The following is a 27,826-nucleotide window of genomic DNA, read 5'->3' as shown; positions in this document are numbered from 1 at the left end:
AAGTCCCATGTTATCCACTGCGACCTGCTTAATCAGGTAGTCCGTTCTGGATCCTGAATCATCCAACATTCAATCGCTGTTGTGGATGCTGTTTTTGATGCTTTCCGCCAGGTAGAAAGTATCCTTTGAGCCCAACCCAAGGAGGAATTGAGGAAGAACAGACATGGTGCTAGACTCTTTGAAAAAAACAGATAGATACTTTGTTCAAAGACGCTCCGCACTGTCCTACACGAACAGCCGGATTCCCTGACTGATCATCTGGTTCACTTCCAGAGAAAACGATGCAGAGTAGCCACCGCAATTACAATTCCCGACGAGTTGATGCCCAACAAGACGGAAACATGACTACACTCCACAGTAATTATAGTCATAACTTGCCGAGGAAACCCATCAACGCATACCGGGATTCCGCCGAGTAAAGAAACTCCGGGTCACGATAAGGTACGAATCGAATGTGTCACCAGCCTTGTTTTCTATTGTACGGCTTTGTGCGGCATATTTGCAGCATAATGACTTGCCTCGTAAACTCTACTTAAACGGAGATGACCCAAAATATATCCCTTTTCCCCATCACGAGTAAACCAAAAACGACGTACAGTCATGTCTGAGATTCTCGTCATCACCTGCCCCGGCGGCAAACAATGCTCACGCCTGATTCCGCTGCTCTACAACAAGGGAAAATTCCAGCTTCGACTGGCAGCTCACTCCTCAAGGTCTGCCCAGAAGCTCAAGAGTCTCTATCCCGATGCACAAGTTGCAACGGTGGATCTCCAGTCCCTTGAGGAGTGCACAAAGTTGCTTCAGGGCGCCGTGGCGATCAATGCTGTGCTGCCAAGCCTGCACTCCCATGAGAAGGTCATGGGCTTCAACCTGATCGATGCTGCGGTTGCCGAATCGAGGCGCGAGGGCAACGTCTTCAAGCATTTTCTCTTCTCTAGTGTTCTTTCAACCCAGCATAGAACGTTGTTGCATCACGACCTCAAAAGCCACGTAGAGGAACATCTATTCTTGAGTCCAATCACCTGCTGGACAATTCTAAAGCCAGTAAACGTCAGTTTCTCCGAGACTGGCCGCTGTCTCCATCACGTCACGGGACGCATGCGCTGACTTGTTCCAGTTCATGGACACGTTCCCTCTCGCAAAGCTCGCCGCCCAGGAGAAGCCGGTTCTCGACAAGTGGTGGTCGCCAAACTCCGCCAGCAGCCTGGTCTCTCTGGATGATCTGGCCGAGGTGTCAGCCAAGGTTCTGAATGAGCGAGAGCGGCACTACTTGGCCGAGTATCCCCTCTGCTCAACAACGCCCATTTCAGAGACTGAAGTCGTCAACTTGGTTGAAAAGCGCATCGGAAAGCGGATCGAGGTCAGGGTTCCATCTCTAGAGGCTGGATCAGACAGGTTGATGGAGCGCCTGTACGGCGACAAGACTGGACAGATGGGGAACGAGGGCGATCCTCGCGGTGACTTGGTCCGCGACACGGTCGAGCGCCTCATTTTGTATTACAACCGTCGTGGTCTGCAAGGAAGCCCCAACGTCATGACGTGGCTCTTGGGCAGGGACCCTACTTCGGTTGAGCAATGGATTGAGAACGTCTTGTCTAGTCCTGCTTGAGCATATTATTGACGCCGGCTTTGCGTATGTGATGAAGGACCAGACAATACACGGACAAGGTCGAGTGTGGATTTCAAGCCAAGTTCAGAATTAACAGCTTTGGTAGTCTCGCTTGCGGGTCCGTGTACATGATTGTATATGTAACAGCAATGAGTCTTGCGGATGAGCCATTACAGGCAGGCTAATATAACCCCCATACCATCAAATGCATATTTGATGACTGCTCGACACGAAAACGATAAGTAGGACAGACACTTCGGAGGTATCATGCATAGGGCAGGTAGGAGGACCGGTCAAGTGTCAAAAAAATGGATGCTTTGACGGCTTAAGCAGGGTCAGCAACAATTTCATACCAACTCATACCCTAGACGCTCCCAGATCTTCAATCAGATTCCATGTCATGGTAGTCATGAGCGAAACTTTCGCAGGTGTTACTGCCTCTGGGATAGTCAAAGATAGGTGCGACGACTCGATGCGTATGTGTGAATGAAAATATTCCCATGTACTGTCATTAAATATGCGGTATCAAAAGACGTCTTTACCACGGTATTTTTGTCATGAACATCGTGCGCATGGTTGCGACTTAGAAGACGGCATCAAAGCCTTACAACTTCGTACACTAACAACAATAGCAATGCACCTCGTTCCTTCGCGAATCACAGTCGAGTTTGACTTGGGGTTCACTCGAAAGGCTCAATGTCGGATATTTCCTTGGCCTGTATTTTGGCCATCTTGACGCGGTGGGCGTCATCCGCACTGACTGATTCCTGCATTTCGTGACGGCGAAATCGTTGATGCAGCCCCTTTCGCCAATGACACTACTGGTCCTCCAGTGAATATCTTGCGGCATAAAGTAATTACATTGACTCACTTTGCCGCCTCTGTGCTGATCTTCGCTGACCGCGGTTGTTGTGAGTTTGGCGCACTTTGGCTCGATTCGCATATAGAATGTCTTTGATTTTCAAAAAGATCTTTGTGGCCAGAGGCTTCTATTTACGCAGCTGCCTTTTGCCCTAGGTCTTGTGACTATAGCTCCTGTGTCACCAACATCCGTGTGACAGTAATAGTCGATCAACGGCGACCAATACCACCAAGGTTAATTAAAGCTATGAATAAGCACGAGACATGCTTCCAGTATAAGTGGCTTTTCTCCTACAGACGAACGAACTGTCGAATGTAGACTAGTAACTACCAGGCCGCTCTGTGCCATGTTCCATTCCACCGCAAGCATGCCTCCAAGTAGATTTGTTAGTCCTTTGCGCGCCACGCTAGAGCATCACCTACCGTAGGGGACGGAACGATGATGCCGAATCTGTCATCGCGAAATATTCCGACTACTTACCCGGACGAGACTATCATCCTGAGATGAACATGTACCTTGGCTAGTTCAAGGAATACGGCTACGAGTGACGGTGGCAACGGTTGCACGTTGAAAGGGCCGAGATTAGTATCAAGGCAAGCTGCTCCGACGGATATTATCCTGTAGCTGACAGGAAGAACAATTTCCTCAAATGATGGAGTTTCATTCATGCATCATCCTTACTGTTTGGGGGCCAAGCAGCTTTGCAAGATGGAACCTATCTGCCTTGCAAGTGTCGACCGCATGTCTGTTGTCTATATTGCCACAGGTGTCCATTAGGCAACAAGGATTATAAAAGCCACGGTGCTTTTCGTCTTACCTAAGGAAATACACAAAACTCGGACGCAGTCTTTTTCCAATATACAATATACTCTCGTAACGGAAGCCCACCTAGCTGCGCTGGTTCAACGAGTCAGATGAGTCGATGTCGACTGCGCACGACGCCTTACCACGCACCGCCAGACCGGTGTCTATCAGCCATCACCGAGCTTGACCAGACAGAGCATCTGTTCGATGTAATGATGACTACTCTAGAGAGCCGCACTCATAGGGCGACGTCGCAACTTATCCGAAGCAGTTTCAGGCCAGTTCGACTGACGGCAGAATCGGGGCAATGCTCGCGACATTGCAGCCACAGTAGAATGACAAATGCATGAACCAACATGACCTTTTTCTCTCGGCTAGCAAGCCAGGAACAAGTCACCAGGTTTCCATGTCTTTAAGATGCAGCCACCATGTCCGCGTGGCGGCGTTTCGACTGCCACACCATCATGGGCTGGCAACGCCATATCAAAAGGCCCGCACGGCACCTTTTCCTGCCGATTTTCCTCGCCGGATTCTCCCACAGCTGTGCGGCCCAGTAATCACTTCCTCGACAGTCGTCGGATGTGAAAGAGGTGGCCGCAATCAGATGTGTGGTGTCGTTGGTCTGCCATTTGGCGACGTGAAGCGTTCGTTCCCGGCGCTGAGTTGGCGCCAATGGCCGTGGGAGTAGATGAGCCTTTGGGTTATGGAATTACGTCACTAACAATGGTGATGGCTGAAGTGTCGGCCAAAATTCAATGTGCAATTCGCCTCCTCGAGCCTACCGTTCCGGTTTCCACAGGAACGACCTGCGCCTTGATCGGCTCACGATGCGCGCCAAGAAGCATAGCCTTGGCATCAAACTCAAATCCGAAGATTTGTGCCAGGAGAATACGGACGCGCCAAGCGGTCGAGGCCATATCGCGACAGTTGGGGAGTAACTGTATGTTGCATTTGACGCTTGCGACCTAGGCCTCGACGCAACTGGGGTCCAACGGGGAGGCACCGAATTCGAAATGTACTTCTCGTCTCTGCCCTTTCCCTTTGTATAGTTCAGTTCAAGGTTCTGCCTTGTAGCTGACGCTGTCGTGCTCGCTAGCTGCAGCACAAGACCTGATAAGAGCATACCGCCACGGACGGTCTAATGCCAATATCATGCCCGGATCACGCTAGTTCAAAGCCACCAGGGACTTTTTGCGACGAGTCCTGGCGCCCAGACAGCCCTGCCTCTTCTTGGGTAGACTTTCCCCAAGCTGCAGCTTGACTCGAACAGGAAGCTCTCTTTGGATAGCCGGCAACAGTGGGCGATTGTGGAAGCGTAGCATGAGGAAAAGCCCGCGTGGCGTCGAATCGCTACACAGAATGCACTTATCGGTTTGTTGGCTAGACGATGCCTGCGCGGGTTTAGTTTCACAGGTCGCCAGAACTTATGCTTCAAGATGGTGCAGATATAAATTCCAAAGTAAAGGTTGTCAAGGAAGACAAAAGGATCACACAGCGCAACTCAGTGATTAGCGGCGAGGTTGGAGTCTGATTTCAGCCATTTTCTCTGTATTTTTCATTTCTTTTTTATTTTTACTTTTTTGTTGTGTGTGTGCTCTTGTTTTTCGAATTCCGACGCAGATCTTGGACCCAGAGCCAGCGCCATCCCGTCACGCAATCATGGGTACGCATCTTCAGTCCCAGACTTGGCCTTTGTTGTTTCATGGAGCGGGCTGACACACCGCTCCCCGTAGACGTAGGAAAGGAACCGCCCGTCGAGGCTCAGCCGGCCCCTGTGGCCGATGAGAAGCGTAATCCAGGCTCCGTCAATGAGCTCGACGTCGTTAACGAGCGTGACCACGGTCACAAGGATGTTGCTATCCTGAGAAAAGACTACGAGGACAAGCCGACAGAGGAGGAATTCGAATCCCTTCGACGCGTTCCTGGCAAGATTCCCGTTGTTGCCTACCTCCTCTGTGCCGTTGAGTTTTGCGAACGCGCCTCTTACTATGGTAAGTTGCTGGCACAGATGGTGTTGAACTCATGACAATGCTTATAACAAAACTTCTCTAGGCTGCGCCCAAATCTGGACAAACTACATCAACAGACCTCTACCCAAGGGAGGAAATGGCCTGGGTGCTGTGGCGGCCGGGAGTCAGAGCACTCAGGGTGCTCTGGGCATGGGGGAGGCTGTCGCCGTGAGTTTCCAAGTTGCTCGTTTGCACGAGACGCCTTTGCCGATGCGGACCAAGGGAGCTCCTGTTCTCGGCATGTACTAACAGGATCATGGGTGACAATAGAATGCCACCACTCAGTCGTTCAGCCTACTTGCCTACTGCCTCCCTCTCCTGGTCGGATATCTCGCCGACACACGATTTGGCCGATACCCCATGATTTTCTGGGGGGTCATTATCTGTGGCATTGGGCACGTCCTCATTGTGGCAGGCGGTGCAAAGGAACTCATCGCCAACGGCACTGCCAAGGTCCCCTTCTTCCTTGGTGTATATATCCTGGCCATCGGGGCTGGTGAGTGGCTCTTGGATTCGTCGATTTGTAGCGTCCACCGACTGACGTGGCTGTAGCAATGTTCAAGCCCAACGTCACGCCGCTGCTGCTGGACCAGATGAAATCTCACGTGCCGAGAGTGATCACGTTGAAGTCGGGCGAGAGGGTGATTGAGGACCCTGAGCACTCGACCGAAAGAGTCATGCTCTGGTTCTACCTCCTCATCAACCTTGGCGCCTTCATGTCCACAGCAACCTCGTACGCAGCAAGACATGTAGGCTGGTGGCTGGCTTTTCTGCTCCCGCTGCTTCTCTATCTCCCGCTGCCGCTTCTCCTGTTGTGGCTGAAGCCACGTCTCATTCTGCACAAACCCGGCGGCTCTGACCTACCCAATGTTTTTCGAGCCCTCGGCCATGGTTTGGCCAATGGCGGCATCTTGAGAATTGGACGGACGGGATGGTGGGAAAATGCCAAGCCGTCAGTCAGAGCGCAAAAGGGGCTGTCGCCCGAGACTCACTACAGTGATGAGTTTGCCGTTGATGTGCAGCGAACCATGCAGGCAACTGGCATGTTTTGCTTCTTCCCTGTGCAATACTGGAATGACAATGGGTATGTGTGTGCGGACTCGTCTTGGCTGAATTGCCAAAGCAGATTACGGCTAACGACTCTGGGAAATCCAGTCTTGGAAACTCGGCCAACTACTTGGGTACTATGCTTACGGGCAACGGTGTTCCCAATGATGTCATTGGCAACTTCAACCCCCTCAGTATCATTCTGCTGGGACCCCTTCTCAATGTAAGTTGTTGAGTCTGGCGTCGTTCTCGGCCATTCGAGTCTCCATCAGCGCTCGACCTTGGTCAAGTATTGACAGGTGATTGCGCAGTACGGGCTGTACCCCCTCTTGCGCAGAGGCAGGATTCACTACGGCCCTGTTGCCCGTATCTGCACTGGGTTTTTTCTCAGCACTCTTGCAGGTATCGGGTACGCCGTGCTCGCCTACAAGGCGTATCAAACGTCCCCCTGCGGCTGGTACGGGTCCTCAGACCCTTACTGCGTGGACGACGGTCTGGTCTCACCCATTTCCCTGTGGTGGGAGGCCATCCCGTACGCTTTGGGAGGGTTTTCCGAGCTCTTCATCAACGTACCAGGTAAGCCGCACAACCGCCGTCCGCCCCCTTCGCCGTATGCTAACGTTGTGCTGGCAGCCTACGGCATCGCTTACTCGCGCGCTCCTGTCAACATGAGAGGTCTAGTCTCGGCAATCAATCTCTTCAACACAGGCTTTGCCTACATTGTGAACCTGGTTGCCTCTGCCGCTATCGCCGACCCTCATCTGATCTGGGACTTTGCTGGACCAGCCATCTTGGGAGCCATTGTTACCGTTGGCTTTGTACGTTCGAATCCCCCACTTGATCGCCTCTGGTGCTAACATGGCTGTAAGTGGTGCATCTTCAGGCACATAGACAAGGAGGAATACGTGCTTTCCACCACCCGGACGAGTGAGGCGGCGGAAGCTGAAGTTATCGAGGATAGCGAGGCGGCACCGACACGCCGCCACTGACCTTTATGGTTGCACATGTTTAAACGTTCTGTACGCACTGTAGCAAAATGGCATGCGATTTACCCAGACATTGATCCAGGAATTCACGTTGATGTGAGATGCAACACAAAGCCCCCTTCCCCACGAGGCACTGGCGCCAATGCGCGACGGTGAATCGAACCAAACAAATCGCGTCTGCTCACCCTGAAGCGCAAATTGTCTGGTCGGGCCAATGCTCGCCCTTGCCCTTGACTCTGGTGTCCTGCACCTCGGATCTCCGAGCAGTCGAGCCTCGAGAGAAGCCAGTCTCTATCAACACCGACGGCCCGGTCCCGACGTCCCGCCGACCGACGGCGTTTCTCGACGCTCCGGGGAGAAGTTGCCTCATTAGGAAATAAACCTGCCGGCTGGTCCCTGATTCATCGGGTTCCGAGTTGGACCAGACATCAGACATCATCAACACGTCAAACAAGGCACCGCGCCTTTAGCGATGCACGACATTTCTCCGAGACCCATGTTCGGGGTTTAGGGTTGCAAGCCCAATTCTGACGTACTTGAGTGCCTGCTCTGTCTCAGCTTGCCTCACTTTTCACAACAAGTCGCATTATCCTCATCCCCAGCGCCGCCATTTCTCCCATCCAAAACTCGCCATGTCTTCTGCAGTGACCACCTCTGTCGTCGCGGCACTCGCCGTCGCTTGCGCCTCCCTGTTGATTGCCGCATACCGTGATTACCGCGCCTACATTGCCTTTGGCCCTCACGGGCTGCCCGACAACTTCCGCGGATGGTGCACACAACTCTTGTTGTCTCGCGTCTCACGCAAAGACACCACTGTGCCCGCGCCCTATGACATGGAAGTCGTCAAGAAGTCCTGTGGGCCAAACGCTTCCACGTCCTATCTCGCCAGGCCCTTGGCAGCTCGCCGGGGTCCCAGGCCAGAGATCCCCGGCTTCACCGCGCCCCAGCGCCAGGTGACCGCCACCGCGTCCTCGGATATGAAGCTCCAGATGGACGCGTACCTGAGGTCTTTGACAAGAGCAAACGACGAAACCATCCAATTCGAGCTGTCGGTGCTCGAGGGCCCAGTACCTGCCGTTCAATTGAAGAAGGGCCTGGAGAGACCCCATTATCTGGACAAGACCAAGGGGGAGATGATCCACGTTCATCCCCCCGATGGCAGTACGCACCTTCTTCTTTCCCTGGCAGATTCCAAGGCGGTCATCGAGACAGGCTGGGGCCAGAGGCACAGACTCAGCGGTAGCCTTCTCGGTTGGGGCTATACGCTCATCTACGCGCCTCGGTCCCAAGCAGACTTTGAGACTTGGAAGGACATGGTGTGTGCGTCGGTGGGCTACTGCTGCGCCGAGATCTCCGCTATTCAGAGCCCGTTGAGCGGAGGGTAATGGGAAATCGCACCGCCTCGACATGGACGGGAGCGCAGGCAGAGACGAGAGCAAAACGACGGACAGCTAGTGTCGAAACCATGCGGAAGGAGTCGTAAGGAATCTTCTTCTTGTCAGAACGCGGCAAGGGAAGCGAGTCATGACTGGGCTTGGAATAGGGTCATTGGCATCCAATCTAATGATCAGCTTGAAGAGAGACGGTTCCTGGTTCATTCTGAAGAGCCCAGGCCCAAGACGTTTGAACGTGCGTGATGTTTAGATATTTCTGAAATTAGCAAGAATATAGGACAAGCATATGCCCTGATATCCTGGGGCATCCAACTGCGACGTCCTCATAGTCGTGTTTGGGAGGGTAAGCAATACTTGTAACGAGGCACGAATCGTCCAGGTCTCGAAACGGAACGTACAACAAGCCAATGGCAGTCTACTGACGACATGGAATGAGGTTGGAAACGTTGCGTGGACATGGCTAAAAAAAGCCCACTGCCATGAATAAAGAAGAGACCAACGGCAGAAACGTGACTCCGAGCCGGCAACCCGGCATTGATTGTGATGCCGCCGTTTGAACTGCCGAGTAGCTCCCAATTGCAGCCAATTATAATTATTTCTCCCCGCACTGGGCCCCTCGGGGTTTTCATGGCTTGGGCATTGATTCTGGGCAGGGAAGAACATGGTTGATTCGAACAGCATCGAATTGCTAATCATGTCTAGCCTGCAGGCCATGTTCGAGGCCAGCCGCAGCAAATGATGATTTAATCTAGCCATTAGGGCTCTACATGCTTATCAGAATAGCCACCATGGGCTTGTTTCGGTACAAGTATGTCGAATGGATCAGAGGACAAGCCATTGGGCCGGGTTTCAAGAGGACGACGCCACGCTGGGAATGGGCGTGAGCCACCATGACGGGCTATGAGAAAAGCCAAAGTCCAAGTGTGAGTATTTAAACAAGTGCGGGGTTACGCTCCTCGACGACTGCGGCCGTGCTGTCATGTTCTCCGTATCATCCAACCGAGGTGGCATATGCAGGCGAAGCGACCTGGCTCGGTTTGTCTGATATATTGAGCCGCAAGGCCCATCCCCCGTCCGTCAGGCTTCGGCCGACGTCAGCAGCGCGTCGAATATGGAGTCCACCTCGTCGCGAATTTCAAAAAGCGCTTCCGTCTCGTCTTGGATTGGACATGGCGGCACGCCAGGAGCCGGCATAGACGGGCTCTCGAGTCTTGGCCGACTGGTAGACGGCCCATTGCTGGTTTACATTACTCTGGCCTTGGCATACCCTGTCTTATGCGCTCTCCTTCGTTTCCAGAGGCTCAAGGCTATGCGAGAGAAGGTCGGACTCACGGATCGCGAGTCCATGTCCAAGATGGAAACAGCTCAAGCCCAATATATTATCCAGCAACTGGTGGAATGGGAATTTCCGTTTGTTTTTGAAAAGTCGCTTCAGTTTGCTCTATTCAAGGTAACTTGATGACAGAATCTAGCCCCGAGACGCACAGTAGTTGACTTTTTGATGGATGGAACCTTTGCTAGACCTATGGGATCCCAACCATATCCACCCTACTTGTTGCCACACGAGTATTCAGCTCGCCCGAGACCGCTAGCAAGCGATATGAGGACACGGCCGTCCTCATCGGAGAGTTCATGACCCATCGTCCCGACGAGGAACGAACGCGCCAAGCAATAGGACGAATGAACTCCCTGCACAGTCCGTACATCCAGGCTGGCAAGATCTCCAACCAAGATCTCCTCTACACACTCAGTGTCTTTGTGACAGAACCCATCAGCTGGATTAACCGCTACGAGTGGCGCCAGCTCACGGATGTGGAGATGTGCGCCCTGGGCACTTTTTGGAAATCGATAGGAAACGCCATGAACATCCAATACGCCTGTCACCTGAGACGAGATTCCTGGCGGGATGGTATCGAGTTTTGCGAAGACATCACCGAGTGGGCTTCACAATACGAGTCGCAACACATGGTACCTGCTGCGGCGAGCAAACGAACCGCCACCGAGCTCTTTTCGCTGCTACTATACCACGTCCCCGACCTCTGCAAGCCGTTTGCCCTGCAGCTGATCGGTGTGCTCATGGGTGATTGTCTCAGGAAAGCAATGATGTAGGTTGCCAGTCCGCTTCCTCCCGCACCATCTTTCAGCCTCGCACGCGTTGCTGCCCTGCCTCGTGTCGCATTCGCCCGAGCCGCCGCCTCCTAGATGACTTACAAGGTTGTTTCGCAGGCACCCAGCCCCATCGCCTGCCGCTTTCATCATTGTCAACGGTGGCTTTTCCTTGCGTCGCTTCGTCCTGCGCCATCTGGCACTTCCACGGCTTGCCCCTCGGCGCTCGTTCTCGGAGAAGGACCCCAAGTCTGGACGTTACCATCGCCTCCAATACCTGGTGCATCCGTACTACGTAGAGCCCACAGTCCGCAGCAGGTGGGGAGTGTCGGCGTGGCTGATCTGGGCTCTTGGAGGGATTTTGCCGGGCGGAAAAGGGGGTGCCCGGTATGTCCCCCAAGGCTACCTGCTTTCTGACATTGGCCCGGATAAGCAGACGCCCTTTGGTCAAGACGAACTACGAGCTTGGGAACGCAAAGTCGAGGAGTCTATGCCTCTCGGGTGCCCTTTCGCCATCTGACCCAGTCAGCCGCCATATCGGAAGAGACGGCTGCCGTGAAGCGGATGCCAGACGATGCGAGCTGTTGCTCACACTATACGCCGGGAACTGGGCTCTGAGAAGACCGGCTGCCCCTTTGCCAGGGCCAGCGTTTTGTCTGTCCTTGACGCGTTGAGCTTCCATAGCCCCTGCCTGGGCGAGAATCCCCGGGTGCCGATCCATGACCTGGGCCGTTTCTTTTTGCGAATGCAGCATTGTGTACAGTCTAAAATTGAGCATCTAGCATTGTCTGTGTACTTGATAAGTTGGCCCACGACGCAATCACTAGAAACGGACAATGAACGTTTCCTTGTTACCATGCTTAGGTTTCACGACTTCCCACGTAGTCTACCATCCTGAAACGCTATCATGTCATCTACATGTATCAAGACTTGGCAATACACTTTGATCCAGTGGGTTGGATAGAAAACAAAGCTCTTTCCCGTCTTGTTTGGACGACCGAGATCATCAAGTACATTTGAGATTCATAGAAGAGTTTCTGGTGGTTCACGGCGACAATACTCTGCAACAGAATGAGGACAAAGGCCGAGGAGCCAGTTTATAGGTTTAGGAGGCATGGGTGACTGCTTACATGGTCCAGAATATCAAAGCGAGCTCACCACTCCGAAGCACGAGGTCAAAGGATGAAGTAGTGGGGGAGCTAGGAGATGTAGTCGAGCAGCTAAACTGCCAGACACTAAAAGGACACTACATATTCTGAAGGGACGGCATAGAGCAAAGGAGCTGAGATAACAGGGCAGCAGAGAGCAGTTGCAGGGCTCAAAACTCTGACTTCCATCGACTTGGTGGCCCGTACTCTTTCGGCGGCCCGTACTCTTTCGGCGGCCCGTACTCTTTCGGCAACAAGATGTAGGTCATGTTCCCAGCAATCGCCTTGGTCAAACAGAGCCGTTCGCTCAAAGACAAAGCGGCTCACCATGCCACATGGCCACTATCTATCCGAAAGTCACACCCGTCATGAAGCTGCTTGCGTCGCTGATGAGAAACACCGCAGCGCCTCGACGCTCACCTGGATGACTGCCACGTCCTTTAAGCCAACGAGTCGTCCTGGGCATGCGCAATTTCGGCCATGATATTACTGAGCTCGTGGGCATTCCCGACGTCGCTCGGCGGTGTCGGGGCCAGATCCGGATCGTCAACTGGCAATGTTTCATCGATACAGTGTACTGTGTGTCGACGGAACATGAATCGTCACACCATGTCGTCTGTCTGTTTGATTTCGACCCGCACGAGAGGCGGTGATGATGCCGTGCCCTTTGCGCCGGCGCCAACCAACGCTTCGAGTTGAGCAAGACCAAGACCTCTGGCGCCTCCAGGAACGATGACTGCCTTCCTAGGGCCACTGACGCGTTTGCTCGACGAGCCGACTGACTCGCCGGGCACAGTCTTATCAGTGAAACAGGGCGATCATCACAGCCACCAGTGCAGTACAATGTCTGCACCAGGTTGCCGCCGCGATTGGTCTTTGACAGAAGCGGACAGGGCACGAGGTAGCATCCGATGAGTTTTAAGTCGTGAGCTAGTCCGGGCTCCGGGGCTGGGCTGTTTCGTGACCCTGGCCTGTGGTGACGGCGAGGCCCCGACCACGTTTATGACTCTGAGAGCTGTTAGGGGGAAAAGTAGAACAAGTCATATAACCTAGGGAAATAAGGGGCATTATTACGGGGTGGACTTAATTATAAAAACCTAGAGAGAATAAGTATTAATACAATATAATGCTTACTAACTAGCATTATATTTTAGTGATAAGACTAGGACTTCTTTTTTTCTTCTTGTTGTTAATTGCTCTATTGCTGCTATTTAATATAGACGAAATTAAGAAATACTATAAATAAACACAAACCCCTAGAATAAATAGTATATATATATATATTAGTAAATATAGATTAATAAGAGCAAAAATAAAGATATAATATATATAATATAATAAGAATAAATAGAAAATAAACTTACAATAAAATAATTAAGAAATAATAAATTAAATAGAATTAATTTATAAATACCTAAATTTTAATTAATATAAATATATAGATAAGTTATCTCTAGAACTTTAAAACTATAGAATTAAGAATAAAAGAAGAAAGATAAGGGAAATTATAAATAATATAAAATCTTAAAACTATAAAGTTAAAATTATAATAAGAGAAATTAAGACTTTTTATATATATAGAACTTTAAATATAAAAATAAACTTTTAGAGTTAATATATAGAATTATAAAACTATAGAATTAAAATTACAAAAGAATATAAATAGACTTAAAGTATAGAGATAATATATAGAATTATAAAACTATAGAATTAGAATTATAAAAGAATACTAAAGAATTATATATACTATAAAATATAAGAGAAATTAAGTAAGAATAGTTTTAATAAAGAAACTACTAGAAATAATACTACTAAGATAAACTAGAACTAGAAACTAATTAAAATAAAAATTAAATATATATAGATATATAACTAAAACTCTTAATTTAAAATAAAGTTTATAAATACTCTTTAAAAATAGAGAAAATAATAGTTAGAATAAACTATTAGTACTAAATAAGCTATAGAATCTAAGGAAATATATAAATAATAGCTAGATATACTATAATAAAATACTACTTTATTTAACTTTAAGAATAATTTAAAAGCTATAATAAATATAAAGAAATAGTATAGTAGTTATTACTATTAAAGACTTAAGCTTATTAAAGCTATTAAATAGCTTTAAATATATAAAATATATAACTTATATAATATATATAAATATATAGAAGATATAATAAATAATATATAATAAATTTATAAAGGCAAGAGGAATTAATTATAATAAAGAGTTTAAAGAGAATAAATTACTATTTAGTTTAATTATAATTATTTATATATTACTAGTATAAATAGTTATAGCTGCTAGAGTTCTAGTTAGTAGTTATAACTACTAGAGTTCTAGCAATAAGCGCTAGAGTTATAAATCTAGAGAGGTAGTTAAGAGAGCTACTAAATACTAATAAACTAGAGTTTAAACTTATAGCTCTAGAGACTTCTTTATAGACTTACTTTAAAGCTAGAAGTAATAGTTTTTATATATAAAAAAACTCTACTTAACTAATAAGTATATAGACTACTTTATACTATAGTTACTCTACTTTTAACTTATTAGAAATATTTAATTAGTATTTAATTTAGTAGGCAATAAAATAGACTTAATTATAGTAGAATTTAAAAAGAAGTTAGTAAATTAAATAGAGATAGAAAAGAATAGTTAGTAATTCTAGAAAGTAGTAATTAGAAAGATAAATAAATATAGTTTTCTTAACTCTTATTCTTTAAAAGAAAAACTTATACTTAGATTTTTCTTCTTTTAGACTAAATAAGAAAAAACAACTTAACTAATAATAAACCTACTTTACTTATATTAATATAAATATAATAAAGACTATTATAATTCTAAGAATTATAGTAATATTATTTCTATTTTATAACCTTCTTCAGTTTGTATACTATCTACTAGCTTTAAATAGACTTATTTAGGTTATTTTAACTCTTCTTAGAAAATACTTTTAATTTAATTCCCTTTTATTTAATAAAAATAAATATCTACTTAGAAATATTTAAAAAACCTTAAAATATAACTCTTTTCTATATTATATAAGTTAAATATAGAATTATTAAAGTTAGACTTAAGTTCTAATTATTCTTTAATATAGATTTTTATAAAAAACCTTTTCTCTAGCTTAATATATTCTTTAGAAGAAGTCTTACTAATATTCTTACTATTATTAATTAAGTTAAAAAAATAGTTATTATTTTTATTTATAGAAACTATAAATACTTTATGTTTTTATTTAATAGAAAGTATAGATAGAATTTTTTTTACTAAATACTCTAAGAATAAACTAGTATAAAATTATATTAATTACTATAATACTATAGTAGCTTTAGTAAGAGTACTAAAATATATAGAGACTTTAGTAAAAGTATACTTTACTTATAAGTTAAAAGAGAGAGTAGTAGTATAATATAAAGATTTAAACTATAAAGAATAAAAATAAAATATTTTTTTAGCTAAATTTATTAAAAAGTTTTCTAACTTAAACTTATATATAGAAGTTATAATAAAATAGAAGGTTTTCTATTTTACTAGAGAAAAAAGTAAATTATTAATAGTATATATTTAAAGAGCAGAAAACTTAGTATTAAAGGTAAAGATAAATATAAAATAAATTTTACTTATAAACTTTATTACTTATTTAGCTAATAGAGAAGTAGATAGTAAGTTATAAAAATAAGTATTTAATTACTTATTTACTTTAAATAAATAAATATAAAAAATAGCAGTAAAAAGTTTAATAATAGTAGACCTTAAGATTATTTTATATAATTATTAGTTATTTACTTTAGAGAAAATTATAAAATAGTACAAAGACCTAATTCTAGCTATTAGTATAAACTTAATATAAATATTAATAAACTACTAAATAAAATAAAATAAATAATAAGTAGAATAATAAGTAAAAAGAAATAAAAAGATATATAAGTTAATTAAATAGTTAAAAGCTTTCTAAGTTATATAAAATAACTTCTTTAAATTAACTAGACTATATAAATAATATAGAAAATCTAGTTATAATAACTAAAATATAAATTAATAAATAAAAGGAAATTATATAAACTTCTATAATAATAATAATTCTAGAAAAGAAGTCTTATTATTACTAGCTCTAGAGAGTCTTCTAAGCCTAAGAAATAATATTTAGAGAGATTTAGACTTCTTTTAGTATTTCTTATATAGTAAGTAGAGATATGTAAAGTATAGTTATAGAAGTTAAGATAAATACTCTCTAGAGAAGTTTAAGAAATAATATAAATAATAGCAATAGAATTTACTATAAATAAAGAGAGATAAATATTAAAAACTTAATATAAAAGTCTAGTTTAACTATATTAGTAATATAAAGTAGAACTAGTAGAATGCTATTTTACTACTTAAATATATACTTAAGACTTTACTTTAAACTTATATAATAGATTTTTCTAGTTATAAAATACTATATATTAAGAAGTTAAATAATATGTTAAAGATAATAAATTCTACTAATATAGCTATAAGAAATAAAAGTAAAGCTAGAGAAGCTTTTAACTTATATAAACTATCTAGAAAAGTAATAAAACTATCTTAATAACTTAGAGTTTATTTTAATAACTAGACTTAAAAGAAAATAAAGAAACTTCTAGACTTAAAAATATTAAAGAAATAATTTAAAATAAATACTATATTATTTTAATTACTATAGCCAATACTACTACTTTAGGAAATAACTTTAAAAGAGTTTAAGCAACTTAAACTAATAATATAATTATACTTAAAGAAAGTTAGAGATAAATTCTATAAATAGTTCTTAGACTCTCTGCTTAAACTAGCTCTAATTATTCTACTATTAAAGAAGGTCTAAATAAAAGAAGTACTACTAATAAAAACACTTATAAAGAGAAGATTAAAATTAAAAAAAATTAAAGCAACTAAAAAATACTAAGTTCTAGCCTTTAATTTAGAAAGGTAAATAAGAGATATAAAACTTAGTATTAGTATTTTATAACTTCTTTAACTTACTTTTATTTTATAATAATAAATAACTTATTTAATATAGTATTATAAGAAATTAAAGAGTAATATAGCAAAAGTAGTAGTAAATAGCTTTATTATATCTTTCTAGAATATTATAAAACTTAAATATTTAATAGAAGTACTAGTAGTTCTAAAATATACTAATTTAATAGCTTATAATAATATAGTAAAACTAAAGAGATAAGTTATATTTACTTTAAAATATATTATTATATACTTAGAAGAATACTAATTAAAGTTAGTCTTAGTAAATAAAGAATTAAATATAAAACTAATTAGCTATTATTTTATAATAAAGTATAAAATTCTATTAGTATAATTAAAAGAAAGTAAACTAATCTAAATAGCAAATAATATTAAATACTATATTATAGTATATATATATATTAATACTATAGTAGAAGGAATTTTAGTACTAATAAAGTTCTATATTATAAATACTTAATAAAACTAAGAGGTTCTTCTAAGAAAAATATAGTTATATTATATACATATAGTAAAATACTATAAAGAAGAGAAACTAACTATTACTAAAGCTAGAGAATAAATACAAACTATTTTATTATACTTATATCTAGATATATTTATATAGACTTATTTAAAATAACTTTCTATAAAAACTAAACTAGATAAAAATATAGAGTTTATAGAAGATAACTAAGAGATTATTAAAGAGGTAGAATAAATTCTAAAAGAACTTAATAGCAAAATATATAGATAAGTAAATAAATTAAAATTTAAATTCTTAGAATTAAAAAATTAACTACTATAAGTAGTAATACTAGTAACTACTTATAGAAGTTATTAGTTATAATTAGAAGTTATAATTTATATAGAAAATAATAAAAGTTAAAATTAAAATAGAATAAATATAAGGAATTATATAGAGAGAATAAAATAACTATAAACTAATTAGAGCTAGATATAAAGTAAAACCTACTAAAATAAAATATTAACTAAATTAATATAAATAACTTATAGAATTATTATAATTAAATAATAAGAACTAAATAATTATAATTTATAAATAATATAAAAATAGTATATACTAAATAGTTATAATTTATAGATAAGAAAGATTTACAAGCTTCTCTAAATAATTAAATAGAAATAAAACTATTATTACTCTACTTATATAAATAACTTAGGAAATAAGTAAATATAGTTTAAAGTATTATATAGAACTAGGTAAAATAATATATAGTAGATTAAAATAGAAGAACTTTAAGCTTAGAAATATATTATTATTTAGATATCTTAAACTAATACTTAATTCTAGAGATAAAGATAAAATAAATAAATAAATATTCTAGATAAATTAGTTAGTATAATAATAAGAGGCATTAATACTATATAAGAAGATATAACTATAATATAGTAAGAATAAAAGCTTAGATTAAAGCTTATCTACTAAAAGAAGAGGACATAAGTAATAGAGAGAACTTTAATAATTCTTCTAGCAAGAAATTAATACTAAACTTACTAGATATACTAAGAGGTAGAACTAATATAAAGAAACTAGACAAACTATTAGAAGATATATTATAATATAGAGATTAATAGATTTATATAGAGAAATAGAAAGTTAAAAGGTCTCTCTTAACTAGATAGAATTTCTATATAAATTAACTAATAAACCTCTCTATAAAAAAAGATAAATATAGTATTACTTATTTAGAGAATATAGAATTAAAATAAATAGATAAATACTAAATAAATACAACTAGATATCATAAAGAGATAATTTATATAAGAAAACTAAAAATTAAGAGTAACCTCTAGAAAAAGAAAAAACTCTATATAAATACTAATTTCTCCAACTTAACTAAAAGAATAAAGTCTAGTTAAAACTACTTAATAGAATTCTATAGAGTTTATAGTAATACTATAGATATAAATATATTAAGATAGAATATTAATATAAGCTTATAGTTATATAGAAATAAAATATTTTATTTAATAATACTTAAAATAAATAAAGTAGAATAAACTTAATTATAATTTAGAATATTAATTAGAGAAGCTTATATATATAAAATATAGTAATATAGAATTCTATTTAGTAGATATTATTTTTCTAATATAAGTATTAGTAGTTATAATAATAGTTATAATAATAAGTAGTAGAGCTTTAACTATAATATAAAATATAGTATATAAAAGAAAAGTAGAGAACTTATAAATATATATAAATATAGCTCTACCTTAATTTATATAGAAAAACTAGAAATTAAGGCCTACCTCTTAAGATTTTAAAATTTATATATAAACTACTTATTAACTAGCTAGTACTATAAAGCTATAGTTTTATAGTTTAAAAACTTCTATATTATACTTAAAGACTTAGCAGAAGATAATAATTAATACTATATAATTATAAAGCTATATTATACTTATAGAGATTATTTTATTGCTAGTCTTAAAGATATTTATATAATAAATTTATTATAATACTATATTTTATTAATTTCTAGTATACTCTCTAGTAAGTGTAAATAATATTAATATAGTAGTTTATATTGGAAATTTATATATAAGGTTTTCTTTACTATGGAAAAAGCTAGAATTATTTAGTAAGAAGATTCTATATAAATTATACTAATATTATTTATAAATAAACTTAGTTTAAAGAAACTTTAAGTAGTATATAACTACTATAATATTAATAGTAAGACTATTAAGATAGAATATTTATATTATAATATAGAAGTAGATTTAAACTTAGTATATTATAGATATTTATTAATTTTCTCTTAAGCTAATACTTTAAATAAGTTTTAAGCTATTAAGATTAAACTAATAGATAAATATAAAATAGTATTTATAGAACTAAATAGTATATATTAATATAATAATATACTTTAAAAGTTAATAGAATTTCTAGCTACTTATACTAAGTTTAAAGATATAGTATTTAAATACTTATTCTTTAAAAATAAAATAAAGATAGAGTTTATACTAAAATATATAGAAGATATTTATACTTTATTTTCTATTTATATAAATAACTATTATTTAGAATCTAAGAATTAAGAGAATTATTTTAATTTTCTATAGAAGAAATACCTTTTAAGAGTAGTATAAGTACTAATTAGTCTTAATAGATAAAAAATAAAGCTCTTTTTATTAAGTATAAACTATATTAATTACTTCTTAGAAGATAGAAAAATTAAGCCTACTTATAAATATAAAGAATATTTTACTTTACTAGCAGAATATTTTAGTTAAAAACTACTAAAATTATAAAATAAAATTTTAGTTTTTATTTACTTAATACTATTTCTAAGAAAGTTTATATTAAGCTAAGTAGACTTAGTTTTAGTAATTAAGAAAGTATTTTTCTATAAAGTACTAAAGACTATAAGACTAGAAAGAGAATTAATATAATATTAAGAAGTCTCTTAAAATAACTTAATATAAATACTAAAAGCTTAAGCTATACTTTTAAAAATTTATAATAGTATTTAGATAAATATAATATTTAAAGTATAACTTAAAATATAATTCTATATAGTAATTAATACTTTTAATATATATTAAATACTCTAGATAGCTATAAAGCTATATAACTAGTATATCTTCTTCTTATATTAGGCCTAGAAAACTCTTTAGTAGGAAGAAAAACTCTATCTACTTTTGTTTTTGCTCCTTAGAGCAGCTCTAGCTCTATGCTAGCTAGAATCTGCCTATCTTCTGCATGTATATAAATATTGCTAGCTTTACTAGCTGTATTCTAGAGGGGCTAACAACCCCTAAAAACTAAGCCTGCCTCTAGCTCTATGCTAGAGCTATACTACTTCTGTTTATTCTCCTGCTGTATTCTCTGGCCTTTAATTGTCCTCTCTCTCTAAGAATATAATTTATCTCTATGCAGTATATTATTTATTGCTGTCTTAGGAGTAGGCTAGTCTAGTTCTAAGCTATTATATAACTATTAGCGTAAATATCTAGTGTTTAGTTGCAATAGCTTATATAGTTAGATTTACCTTACTTCTATTTTATATATAAATTACCTCTTAGCTTTACAGCTAGCTATAGCCTAACTCTAGCTCTACGCTAGAGCTATTCTGCGCCTGCTTAATTTCTTATTCTATCTATTAGTCTCTAATTATCCCTGCTCTCTAGGGACGTAGACTATCTTAGTGTAGTATAACGTTTATTACTCTCTTAGGGGTAGGCCAGCCTAGTTCTATGCTATTGTATAGCTACTAGCGTAAATATTTAGTATAAATATTTAGTATTTAGTTATAATAGCTTATATAGTTAGATTTACCTTACTTTTATTTTATATATAAATTACCTCTTAGCTTTACAGCTAGCTATAGCTAGCGCAGCTGCTATACTAAATTTAAGCTTTTATTAAATATAAAGCTAGCTAAACTCTCTTTAACTTCCTTCTCTTTTTTCTTTCTCTTTTAACCTCTTGCTCTTAATATATACTAAATCTTGCTAATATACTAGCCTTACCTGCTGTCTAGCTAAGCTTAAGCTAGTCTCTATATAAGCAGTTGCTAAGATAATACTATTTTATATTATAATAAGTAGTCTGCTTTATCTCTTGCTTAATATTACAAACTAGCTATCTTAGTTTACTTCTTAATTTTTTAAGAATCTGAAGGCCTTAGAGAAGGCTAATAATTAAAAGGGGAAGAGTTAGGCCTAGGCTAGCTTAGCGCTAGCTAGAGGTTTTAATAATAGTATAGACTATTATAAGGAGATTCTAGAGCAGCTAGAAGAGATTACTATATTAGTAGCTGCTATAGCTAAGTCTAGAGTAGAGGCTATCTAGATTTTAAAATAATATAAAAGCTATTTATTAGTTATAAAGGTTGCACTCTAGACTATAAGTACTTATACTATTATAATAAAGTAGAAGGGCCTTATAGCTAGACTTAGCGTAAAGAGGCGCTAGGGGGGTTGCAACTCTTCTTAAGATAAAGAAGAGAAAATTTAAGTAACTCTTTTTAAGATAAAGAAGGGAAAATTTTAGGGGGGGAAAAGTAGGTAGATAGATAGAGAGCAGCTTAAAATTAAGCTGCCTCTAGTAGTATTACTAGCTATAATGCTATAGGCTTAGTATTTCTTGTTTTTTATTATTTCTATAGTAATAAACTTAATAACTTTTAGCTTCTCTATTATTATACTTATAAGCTAGCATTCTACTAGCATTACTATAATTCTACTTTAAGCGTCTAGTTAGGTAGTTATACTTTCTACTCTTTAGCTAGTTTTACTGCTAGTTAGTAATAAGTTATTTAGCCTATATTAATAAACTACTAAGTTAGCTTTATAGCTAGCCTAAAGTAGGCTAGAGCTTATCTAACCTCTCTATTATTTTACAGCTAATTTAGTAGCTTTATATCTATATAGAGTAAGTATAATAGAATAATATAGTATATATCTTCTTTCTTAGTTCTACACTTATATAGAGGCAACTCTATACTTAGCATATACTTATAGTAGAGGAACTTATTTAGCTCTATCTTACCTATTTATAGCTAGATTAGTATAGCAGTTTTATGCTTATATAGGCTCTTGTGCAGCTAGGTTGTCTATTTTAGTATGCTTAGTAGAGGTATATTCTTAGTTGCCTTCTAGCTATACTATTAGTAGGCTAGCCTAGTGTTTTAGTGCTAGTTATTTTATTGCTATTGCTATTCTTACTATATTATAGCCTTAGTAGCTCTAGCTAAGCTCTAGGCCTATATTTACTGCTAGTCTTTCTTATTTAGTTTCTACTAAAGCTTCTTCTTTTTCTTTAGAACTCTTGCTACTATACTATAGGCAGTTTAGATCTAACTTACTATATTTATCTTCTCTAATTAATCTTTAAATCTATACTTTAAGTAGTTAAGATAGAGGTCTAGTAGAGAGCCTACTGCCTCTGCCTCTAGGTGTAGAATTAGTATAGCTTTATACGCCTTAGTAACAGCCTAGAAGTACTATAATTACTCTACTGCAAGTTGTTTAGCAACCCCTCTAGGCTTGCCTTAGACCTAGATAGGCGTATAAAATATGCCTATACTATAGGCAATAACGCTCTAAACTACTGCTATATAAAGAGCCTATCTACTAGAGTATATACTGCTCTAAGCTAAGGCTAAGAGTATAGTAAGAGCAAGCTATTATATAGCTAATTTCTTCTCTATTTAGGCTTTATCATAGTTCTACTTTAGCTTTCTATTAATCTAAATGCTTAGGAACTTATAGCTCTTCTTTAGTATAATCTTATTAGCACCTAGCTATATTTAGGTTTAGTATAGCTCTCTAGTCTAGCTAAAGTATAGTAGCTTGCTTTTTACTAAATTAAATTTAACCTCTACTTCTCTTGCCTAGGCTGTATATATATTCTAAGCGCTCTTAAGCTGCCTCTAGGTCTGCTTTATATTTCTTCTAAATGCTAGAATGTTTATATTATTAGTAAAGCTTACTACTATAGTTATATTAACTGCCTAGAGCTAGGCATATAGTAGTATAGTATATAGAAGGAAGAGGATAGGCAATAGAGGCAAGCTTTATAGTACTCTAGCTAGAATCTAGTATAATTTTAATATTTATCTAATATTTACTTATTAAAGTAAAGCTAGCTTATTTTTAAGTTAATAATAACTTAAATATAAGCTATAAGTTATTTTAGTACTTTTACTTTAAGTAATATAGTAAGTAGCTTTAAGTAGCTAACTATATTAAATACTTTACTAATATCTAGCTATAGTAGTAAGGTAATACTATACTAGCTCTAAGCTGTCTTTACTGCTTTAGTAACTACTCTTAGTATAACTTCTATTAACTTATTAGCTTTATTGCCTATCTATATATCTAGTAGTATACCTTCTACCTTAGCAATAGCTATAATTTAGGCTGCTATTATAGCCTTTAATACCTTGCCTATAATATTAAGCAGCAATATAGAGTGCTACTCTCTAGCCTGCCTTAAGTCTATAAGTATTTTCCTAGGCTTATAAAGAATAATTACTCTAGTAGTCTAGAACTAAGCTAGAAAATAAGTATATTTAGCTACTCTAGTTAGTAGGTAGGTAAGAATATTTATAAGGCCTTATAGGCTTTTAGAAGGCTAGCTAGTATTCTATTATCTCTAGGAGCTTTCTAGCTTGCTATCTTTATAAGAGCTTTATATATATTAGTATTTATAAACTATTAGTCTACTAGTATAAGCATACTATTAAGCTAGCAAAAGGCTAGGTCTACTATATTACTAATATTAGCAGTTAGCTTTAGAAAGAATTTTATAGTAAGAATGTCTGCCTTCTCCTCTAAGCATATAGCTAGGTTAGCTGTATTAAGTTCTTTATTATAAAGTAGAGCTAGAAGCTATATAAGTTTAGGTAGAATATAGCTATATAAGTAGGCTTATCTTTCTAGCTGCTATATTTTATTATTTCTTATGTTTATATAGTAGAGAGTCTTACGCTAAGTACTTCTATATTTCTTAGCAGTAATTTAGCTTTATACTAAGTTAGCCTCTAAGCAGTATTTCTAGTTAGCTATTATTTGTCTATAGTGCTATGCTTATTTTGCTCTTTTTGCGTTTAATACTGCCTCTATTATACGCTAGCTCTACTACTATTCCTAGTAAGAAGGCCTTAGCGCTCTCTTTAGTGCAGCATTATCTACTATCTCCTAGAGTTATTATACTATCTAGTCTATATATTTATTAATGTTAGCCTAAGTATAAAGCAGCTATATTACTGCCTTGCCTTAAAACTATACTTTAGCCTCTGCCTTAGCTAATTTCTTATTAAGCTTTTTCTATAAGTACTTTATAAGCACTAGAGGCTTATTATCTGCCTCTATATTAACCTAGATTAACTGCAGAATATAGTTACCTCTTGCTTTTATAGAGCTCTAAGTATAGTAATATAACTTTAATTCTCTTAATTCTTATATTAGCTTAGTCTTTACTACTATTCTTAACTAACTATAAGCTAGGCTTATATTAAGTATAGATATATACTATATTTCTGCCTTAGTAATATACTAGTCTATAGCTACTAAGCTCTAGGCTAGAAGGCTAGCTCTATTTTATCTATTTTTATTTCTATATTACTATTAAGTTAATATTAAGCTAGTAGTAAAGCACTATATAGATAAAGTTATTCTTTCTATTAATATTTTAGTATAGTATGTTAAGTATTCTAGAAGAGTAGAATAATATTAATTCTTAGCATTATAGTATCTCTTAGCAATAGAAGGCAGCTTATATATAGTAGAATACTAGCTAGTTGTTAAGCTAAAGGTATTATATTCTTAGTTTTATTTCTACTCTCTAGTAGATAGCCTCTCTTCCAGGCAGGCTATTCTCTGCCTAACTTAAAGTTAGCTATTTCTACTCTCTAGTAAATAGCCTCTCTTCTAGGCAGGCTATTCTCTGCCTAACTTTAAGTTAGAGTTAATTATAATCTACTAGTAGTAGTAGTCTAGGTATTAGTAGTCTGCAAACTTTATTAAGTATTCTAGGTATCTCTCTTTAGCTTTATTCTAGTGCTTCTTTAAAATAAAGCAGGCTTAATTCTAAGCTAAGTATGCTTTATTATATAGAGCATACTTTTCTCTAATATTACTTATAATTATAAAATATAATTATTCTCTATCTATATAGCACTTAGCTATATACTAGCTGCACCTTAGTATTACTTTATAATATTTAGCTATATGCTTAATACTATAGTAGTTAAAGTACTACCTTAGGTAGAGAGCTTTATTATATAGTTTAGTGTTAAATATCTTAGCTTAAAAGACTAAGCCTTCTTAGTATAACTTATTAGCGTTTTCTAGTTCTTCTATACTTAGTATTAAGAGCGCTCTTATAGTAGAATTACTTTAAGGCTGCTATAAAGTAGCTTATATAACTCTTACTTTATTTGTCTTTACTATCTCTTTAGTAAGGCCTTTAACCTTTATATACTTAGTAGAGAACTCTTTAATAATTATACTAAGTACTTATTAGTATATAGTTATATTTAAGCTAAAGGCAGCTTAGACTTATCTAGTTTCTTCTTAATATTATTTTGCTTTACCTTAGAAAGTTACTATAGTATTACTACTTAGCAGGCGCTTTATAGTAATAGTAGTATTATAGCTAATAGCTTAGTTTATAGCTAATACTATATTAGCAGCAGCCTACTCTTTATATACTTTTATAATAGTATCTCTCTTTATAAGCACTTTATAATATTATTATATTAAGATAAAGAGAAGAGAGGGGGCTAAGGCTTAAGCTAAATATACTCTAGCTATAATGCTTACTTATAATTATAGTCTTTTAGCTATCTTTATAGCTTTCTTTACTGCTATTATTATAGCTTTCTGCAACTATCTTTAAGTTATAAAGGTATTATTATAGTTAATTACAGCTTTAGTTATAGCTTAGCGCACCTCTACCTTAGTATATACCTAGAGTATTGCCTAGGCTCTCTTAAGAGTATTGCTCTCTAAAATATAGCCTATAAGTTTATTATATACTTCTTTTTAAGTATTATTAAGTTAGTTTTAAGTTATAAGCAGTTTATTACTACTTAGTTCATATTTATTAAATTATTCTCTTTTTATATTTAAGTAGTAGTACCTCTAGGCAAGCCTCTTATTACTACTATTAATAACTATTAGTATTTTCTCTACTGCCTTACCTCTAGAGCAGCTGCTATATAGTATTATAAGTAGAGGCAATTAAGTGTAAGAAAGAAGGTTCTTTTATTAGTTTATATTTTAAAAGCAGTCTTAAGCTAGCGCAGTAGTACTATAGACTAAAGGCTGAAAAATTTTTTTTTTTTTTTTTTTTTTTACTTTTAATATAAAAATAAAAGAAGTTTTATTTTAATTAAAAGATATAGAACTTAGTATATTAATTATAAATTCCAACTTTTTAAGAGTTAGAATTATTATATAAATATTTTATAAGTTAACTAATATAGAGAAGAAATATACTATACTTAAGAAGAAAATATATATAATTATAGTAGAATTAAAAGAGATATAATAGCTAGTAGAGAAATTACTATTTGCCTTAAAAGTATATACTAACTATAAAGGTATTATTAACTTTATAGCTAACTTTATAGAAGTATATAGAAAAATAGTATAATAAATTAATATTTTATAGAAGTTAAATATAAAGTATATTTATTATATTAATACTACTAAAATTATAAAAATTATAGATAAAATATTAAGAATACTAAATAACTTAAAATTAAAACTTCTCTTAGTAAAAAAAAGAATAAAAGTAAAAGTTACTTTAGCTATAATAAAATATTTAGTATAAGTTTTAATAACTATTAGAGATAATAAAGAGTAAAGACTACTAGAAGGAAATTTAATAAATAAATAAATACTACTAGAGAGAAGCTTATAAAATAAAGATATAATATAGAAACTAGTAGATAAGCTTAAGAAATAGTTTAAATTCTAATAGTATAGAGAAGTACTTATAGCTATAATTTATAAATACTAAGCTATACTAGTAGAAGAAAGAAAACTTATTAAATACTATTTACTAAAATATAGAGTTTTCTGCTAAATACTTTATTTTTTAGAATAAAATAAATCTCTAGTAAAGTATATCTTAATAAAGAATATACTATTAAGAATATAGAAAGTTTATAATATATCTAGCTATTTTAAACTAGAAATTACTATATAGAAACTATAAAGTAAATTCTTCTAGCTAAACTAAATAAAAAATATAAAAGTATATTATTTATTATATTTAGTATATTAATAAATAGAGAGATATCTACTAAGAGTAAATTTAAAAATAATTACTATCTTAGAACTATAAGCTTTAGTAGCTATAAATTATTTAGAACTAATTACTTTAG

At 36.7% G+C, this 27,826-nt stretch overlaps 4 protein-coding genes across 4 annotated transcripts; all 4 read left to right on the top strand.

The window, feature by feature from the left end:
• Positions 1–600: 600 nt before the first annotated feature.
• On the top strand, positions 601–1,609 carry MAM_04415 (NAD(P)-binding domain protein; the record flags this gene model as incomplete). The annotated part of the gene is made up of 2 exons (XM_040823213.1): positions 601–1,050; positions 1,118–1,609. 2 exons carry the CDS (start codon positions 601–603, stop codon positions 1,607–1,609), a joined length of 942 nt encoding a protein of 313 aa, XP_040679092.1.
• Positions 1,610–4,977: 3,368 nt separating this feature from the next.
• MAM_04414 (Major facilitator superfamily domain, general substrate transporter) lies at positions 4,978–7,320 on the top strand (the record flags this gene model as incomplete). The annotated part of the gene is made up of 8 exons (XM_040823212.1): positions 4,978–5,266; positions 5,328–5,452; positions 5,555–5,780; positions 5,837–6,368; positions 6,440–6,554; positions 6,643–6,907; positions 6,965–7,149; positions 7,201–7,320. The coding sequence occupies 8 exons, from the start codon at positions 4,978–4,980 to the stop codon at positions 7,318–7,320; spliced, it is 1,857 nt and encodes a 618-aa protein (XP_040679091.1).
• A 629-nt stretch (positions 7,321–7,949) lies between these two features.
• Positions 7,950–8,702, top strand: MAM_04413 (uncharacterized protein; the record flags this gene model as incomplete). Its single annotated transcript, XM_040823211.1, has 1 exon — positions 7,950–8,702. The coding sequence occupies one exon, from the start codon at positions 7,950–7,952 to the stop codon at positions 8,700–8,702; it is 753 nt and encodes a 250-aa protein (XP_040679090.1).
• Positions 8,703–9,822: 1,120 nt separating this feature from the next.
• On the top strand, positions 9,823–11,337 carry MAM_04412 (uncharacterized protein; the record flags this gene model as incomplete). The annotated part of the gene is made up of 3 exons (XM_040823210.1): positions 9,823–10,161; positions 10,233–10,816; positions 10,938–11,337. 3 exons carry the CDS (start codon positions 9,823–9,825, stop codon positions 11,335–11,337), a joined length of 1,323 nt encoding a protein of 440 aa, XP_040679089.1.
• Positions 11,338–27,826: the final 16,489 nt, after the last annotated feature.

Source organism: Metarhizium album (genome assembly GCF_000804445.1).
Source record: "Metarhizium album ARSEF 1941 chromosome Unknown scaffold_9, whole genome shotgun sequence".
NCBI classification, from domain to species: Eukaryota; Fungi; Ascomycota; class Sordariomycetes; order Hypocreales; family Clavicipitaceae; genus Metarhizium; species Metarhizium album.
Note: the sequence above shows the minus strand (reverse complement) of the source record. Positions and strands in the feature narration are given on the sequence as shown.